This window comes from Brachyistius frenatus, unplaced genomic scaffold (assembly GCF_029030835.1).
Source record: "Brachyistius frenatus isolate BFR_SWC_R1_liver_20210118 unplaced genomic scaffold, ASM2903083v1 Contig_2, whole genome shotgun sequence".
Taxonomy (NCBI): domain Eukaryota; kingdom Metazoa; phylum Chordata; class Actinopteri; family Embiotocidae; genus Brachyistius; species Brachyistius frenatus.
This window is the reverse complement of record NW_027210601.1, coordinates 2,438,606-2,444,792: the sequence shown is the minus strand read 5'-3', so window position 1 is coordinate 2,444,792 and position 6,187 is coordinate 2,438,606. Positions and strand designations below refer to the sequence as shown.

Sequence of the window (6,187 nt, the reverse complement as noted above, 5' to 3'; positions counted from 1 at the left end):
CACAATGGGCCAACACCCATATGATGGCCCCCTCATGTTATAGCTCAGCTCAGCAGATGGGAAGGCCCCATCTTTAGGGTAAACAAAGAACAAAGAAATACTCCGAAGCACTGCACATTGTAGAATAAATCATGCACATAATGGCACCTACTGGAGACTCGAGGTTCCCGTCATCCTTTACATACAAGCGATACTCAAGTCACACTGGCATAGGGAGGACAACATGGAAAATATGTGACCAAAGTGTCACTTTTTGCTTTCCATTGCTTGAAAAAGTGTGGCGTTGTTTAGTTTCACATTTTTTAAAAATCCAGAGATACTTCAACCATGCCGTCTCTCCCTCGTGCTCTGCCCGGTGTTTTCTTTAGTTTATATCGCCACCTTGTGGCCGTCAGTGAGCCTTACTAATTATTTCCCTACAGCACTTCTCAGGAAATTGATGCCGAATTTGGTGATTAACATATTCAACGGTGTCTCAAGATAAATTTAAAGCGATATATGAATAAAAGAAAGAAAGAAAAAAAAATCCTTTTTCATAACATGTTTAATTTTGTCCGATTTTTCCTCAAATTTTTACCTTGAGTATTTTTTGTTTTATTCTTGAAATGAAACAATCCACTTTTGATTGAATACTAACAATTTATATCCACAATAAGACAGCAAGGTTACAAAGGACCAAAGTAGGAAAATAGATAAATTAAGGCAAGCAGGTTTATTGAAAGTTTTAGATGTTAGAATAATGAAATTCTACTCGTTTAAGTTTGGTTCTAGAGCACTCATAAAACAATATACTAATAAGTTGCATATATTCTTATTAGCACAAAATGAAATATTCATCTGAAAGACAGGATTATGCTGCTTTCACCATTAATAATATTACTATTTTAAAATATCATCGATTTACACTTTGCGCGTTATACAATAAATATATTTCCACTTGCACTCCCCCGTTTAGCTGTTGCCGGCCTGGCTGCACTTCACCTCCAACCGGGTAGGTCGGCCCCTCCTACTGCACAAGAGTGTTGAAGGGTCTTATATACTGTGGGACATATTCAATGAGAGGACCTGTTTGGCATTATTTAGCAGATATATATATATATATATATATATATTTAATTTTGTACTAGAATCCACAGGAACATATTCATATTTTAAATAAATATACGTGAGATAAACACATTCAATAAAACGCACCCCTTGTTCCTATTTACTGCCTCTCAGCCTGCACTAAAAGCTGCTTAACGCCACCTGCTGAGACATTCTTCTGCAGCATACACTTAAAAAAAAAAAAAAAAAAAAAAAATTCTGGTGTCTCAGATATTTTAACGAGCACTTAAAGGCACCATTTTTTTGTTTTGTTTTTTTGACACGGGCTCGTTTTAACCCGGAGGTAGGGTGGGGGGAAAAAGGAGGGTTTGTTTGGTGACAGCTCGCGGGGATACGCCCACCGTGACAGCAGCAGCAGCGGCGGCGGCGGCGACGTCCTGTGCGGCTTTGACACCGTGCACTGCCTCCTCAGCGGTGACCGGAGTGTCTCACTGCCTCCCGGCCAGTCTCTCTCTCTCTCTCTCTCTCTTTTTTTGTTGTTTTTTTTTGTTGTTCTTTTTTTTTTTTTTTTTGACGGAACAACTTCTCGTACAACTAAATGAACCGGTTGCCTGTTGTTCTGCCTCGGACTGCCGCGGCTTTCCGCGTCAGAGCAACAACAGAGATGTAAAGCAAGTTGCAGTACCGCATCTCCCTCTCGATAATGCTTGAGACATAACGAGGAGCCAAAGAAGTGACGAGAGGTAAATTCGGCATTGTTTTCGCGACGAGTGTGTTGGTGTGCAAGCTGCTTGCGAGCTAGTTGAAGCTATTGCAATGACACAGAAACAGCGGTAGGAGCCCCCCTCTTCCCTTCCCCTTGCCAGCGGCGACAACCCCCTCGTCGGGATGTGCACAAGTCGCTCAAAGTCGGAATACTGTATAGCGTTTGTGTCCGTGTTGTTTGAGTGGTGCGTTCAGTAAAATACCCATTTGTTAACTGCAGCTCCATTTCCCTTCGAGCGTGAACTGAAGGCGCAGCAGGCGTGTTAACAGCAGAAGTAGTCAACTTTGAACACTCGCCCTGAAATTGCACGCTGACCCCCCCCGACCCCACCCCCCCCGCGGGGCCTCACCTGCGAGGTTAACCGCTGAAGAGACGGGCAAGAGGTTTATGTTTTAACACGGCGTAATGCGATGCCGTTTTGCTCAAGAGTCGGTTATTCGTGGCGTTTGTCACCATCGTTTTTTTTTTTTTTTTTTTTTTTTTGCCATTAGACGAACCCGCTGACACGTCACACCTTACGTCACACGCGTACTTGGGCCCAAACAGGTGTGCTCACCTGTGATGTCACGGCGCTGCCAGCTCTTATGGCGATGCAGTGTCAAAATGCTCAGTAATAAAATCAAATCAAAAATAAAGAGGGGCCTTCGGGACATGTATTTATGAGGCAGCTCATCTCGGCTGAGAGGACCACCAAGTGACCTCATAATTTATTAATGGACCCAGAATACAGGATGAAGCCACTGAACATCACCTTGATGCTGATTTCAGATGGATAGGTTTTGTTCCGCCCTTCAAACGAGGTCACGTCTCGTCTCTTTGTTTGTCTCTGCTTTATTGTTTGGGGGACTTGAAAGCACAGTGGACTTGCTGCTGTTTTAATGCAATGAAACTTTCTGGCTTGCGTCCACCGCCCTGTTAATTGGTAGATATTTACAGCATTCTAAGTCACAAATCACAACTCATAATTTTCATCCGCAGCTATGATCCATGTTCCTTGTTTCTTTTCTGTAGTTTTATGAGGTTACATGTTCAAACTTTTATGGATTTATTGCAACCAGCCCCCTAGGAGCCCAAACATATTATATATATATATATAGAGTTTCTTTAACGTCCTTATCTTACAGCCAGTGAAATGATAAGAATAAAGTCAAGTTTCACTGTCTGCAGATATGAGGTCAGGATCAGCTGCAGTGCAACACCCTGGAGCTGGTAGTAATTCATTTTGTGCAATCAAATAGTTCTTTGTTTGGTCGGGGAGGTTTCTCCTATAGATGAGAGAGGATAGGGATTTTTGGTAGGGGTTGACCTTGGAGCTGGCTCATCTAAACAGAATACAGCCAGAATTAATGTTACTTAATGTTAGTGTGCTTTTCTTAATTTGACACATCCAAATTGTATACAGTAAAATAACCTGTACTGGCGTCAATATTTTCCTACATCAAGACAAGGAAACAGATCCTTGTACCAATGGTGTAACTCACGATGAAGGAATCCTTGAACAACTAAAAGGTTGTCTTTATCTGTCTTCGTAATTTAATTATAAAGATTTAAATTTGATCATAGTGATGGTGGACTGACGCGTATTTCTTTATTAGGCTCACACATAGATGCAAGAAGTGCTCGAGTGTACCATATAAAAATGTAACTTTGCTGAAAAGCTATAGGGAGCTGCAAGCAAAAAATATTAAAAACAAACCAGAGCAAATTTGCAAACTATATACAAGTCTTTATTTTCACATCTATATAAATATTTTACTACCGACAAAAAGAGGGCAATGGTAGGATTTGATATAAGACAATTTGCTGGTTTGTACACAAATGCGTAATGTAACCTTTAGTAGTATTTACATTTCCCTTGAAGTTTTTGATGACGAGTCATATCAAAACTGTCGCTGCTTCTTTTTATTATCTAGTCAAAGTTCAGCAAACATTTTCCTATTATTGTCTTCTCCTGCATTCATCTGCATGGCAGAAGAAATCCAGCTGTACGTGGTACACACAGATCTTTTTTTTTTTTTTTCTTTTTCTTTAAAGAGATGTTGTTAGAAGATATACATAAATCCTGTCCACCTGTCTAATTCACAGTTGTTGGTTTTTTTCCTGCTTTACTTTCTGCCTTCGACCTTTTTTCAAGGCACCGCAGAGGAAGATGGAGGTCCAAAGTGGTGTTCAGCAGCCGGAGCCCTGCCCCCTGGGCTCTCCTCGGTCAGGGGCCGATCAGCAGAATGAAGTGGACGACAGACAGACGGATGCCAGCAGCAAGAATTCCCCTGACAACCTCAGTGGAGATGCACAGCCAGCAACCCCGAAAGACGACAAAAAGGTAAGTTGCAGACTCTCACTGCATGCTGCACATCTGCAGGTGCTGTGCTGCGCTTGTGTGTGTGTGTGTGTGTGTGTGTGTGTGTGTGTGTGTGTGTGTGTGTGTGTGTGTGTGTGTGTGTGTGTGTGTGTGTGTGTGTGTGTGTGTGTGTGTGTGTGTGTGTGTGTCTGTGTGTCTGGGTGTGTCTGTACATGAGCGTGATGAATGATGAGATCCAGCCTGTCTGTTGAGCTATTCTGGGTGATATGTCGTGTACTTTCGCACAGAGCGACTGACTCACCGTGTTATCGCCGTGCAGTGTCGGAAAGCCGAGTTGCAACGCAGACGTGTTTTGTGGTGTTAAGTGATGTCAAGCATTTTTCTCATACAATTCAAGAGCTCTGGTAATTGCAGAGCCATATGGGTTACCCCGTGCTGGAAGGGACCTGTTTGCGCACTGTTACAAGAAAAAGTGAAACCGTTCAGCCTTATGTCTCACCGCTTTCAAAGGAAGTAGGTAATGTGTTGTTATGTTGCCACGAGAACCAATCGGCGCGAGCTACAAACCACAGCTGCAAACCACAGCCGTGGCGTGCACATTTAGGATCGGAGTATTATTAGTCTCCACATGCGAGTGCTCACTCTCAAACATATCAACCCTTTGCCATCTTGGAGCCCTCTGCACGTCCAAGAGTGACAGTAAAACCCTCACTGGCTGTGCTCCATCTCGAGGACGTCAATCATGCTTCTCTGGCAGCAGCCAGAACCTCTTTCCGTCAATCAGGCCGAGAGGCTCCGCAGGCCTCGGAGCAGAGAAGAGATAGAGGCGGAATAAACACAACAGATATACGAAAACATTCACTAGATGACTGGACTGACTGCTACTGGCAGCTCTGAATGGGATGCTTGTCATGGCTTGCCGTATCAATTTTGAGTCCTTTTGAGCAGATTTTGTGTGAAGAGTAATCGACATTACCCTTCGTGTTGGGGAGGTGAAGGAGCTTTCGAGGCATTTAGCTAACATCAAAAACAACTGTAATTATTAAATAATGTGATTATTTTAGGCGTGTGTCAGCTTGTCTTGGTAGGAGGATCTCGTAACTATTCTTTATGTCGTTTTAATACAATTTGTGACTCAATTTTAAGCAGCATTTCAAGGTATGAAATATATCCGAGAGCGTCCTACTGCAAAACATGTCTTTGTAATTTGATATTAAGGGGTTTTTTTTGGTCAAAAGTGTGAACAAAAATGTGTAAAACACAGAATTCCTGTGTAGTAATGGTAAAATATAAGACTCCCCTTCATTATAATATTAGTAATTTCACTGTAGTAGTAATTTCACTTGTACATTCAACACAGGGTGCCGCTTGTGTAATTATGGAGTTGTAAAAATGATCAATTGCCCATGCAAATACTTAATTTTTTCTACTACCGCGGTCCGTCTGACAAATTCTTGTAATAGTGCAATAGTATTTTGAGGTAACAGTCTCTAAAACCATGCAAACTAAAAATAATGATTAGGGTTGTTTTTTTTCCTGTCTTGAATCTGCGTCAGACATCTCATAGGAATCCCTTATTGCAGACATTTTGTAGGGAAATTCAATACACACTCTCCACAAGGCTGGACAAAAGATCGCCTCCTCTCTTGGAGGTAATTGGCTCAATGAGACCAGCAGAACCCCCCCCCCCCACACCACACACACACACACACACACACACACACACACACACACACACACACACACACACACACACACACACACACACACACACACACACACACACACACACACCTTCCCAGTTGCCCTCATGCAATTGGTTACAATATTTGGCTTCCAGACCCCACGTTAACCCCCCTTTTAATGCCCACGTTGACTCATAGATGTCTGGCTTTCTTGCCCACTGATGCATCAAAACCTTTGAGTAAGTGACTTCTACTTCAAGTTGCAACGACGCTTGTTGCCACCGAAGGAGCTTGAGCACACCATGTTTATGTTGGAACGCAGGCATTTGTCTGTCTCCGGCTGTTGTTGGTGGTGCATTGCGAAGCAATGAGGCATGAAGGCGTTAG

At 42.7% G+C, this 6,187-nt stretch overlaps 1 protein-coding gene across 2 annotated transcripts in view; it reads left to right on the top strand.

The window, feature by feature from the left end:
- Window positions 1–1,665: 1,665 nt before the first annotated feature.
- Window positions 1,666–6,187, top strand: part of rbms3 (RNA binding motif, single stranded interacting protein) — a 279,809-nt gene continuing 275,287 nt past the window's right edge. Inside the window, exons 1-2 of one of the 2 annotated variants that reach the window (XM_069693027.1) lie at window positions 1,666–1,790; window positions 3,948–4,136. In XM_069693027.1, the coding sequence (XP_069549128.1) occupies window positions 3,963–4,136 (174 nt within the window). In that variant the 5' untranslated portion in view covers window positions 1,666–1,790; window positions 3,948–3,962. The remainder of the gene's footprint in view (window positions 1,791–3,947; window positions 4,137–6,187) is intronic. The other variant, XM_069693035.1, reaches the window with a different exon arrangement.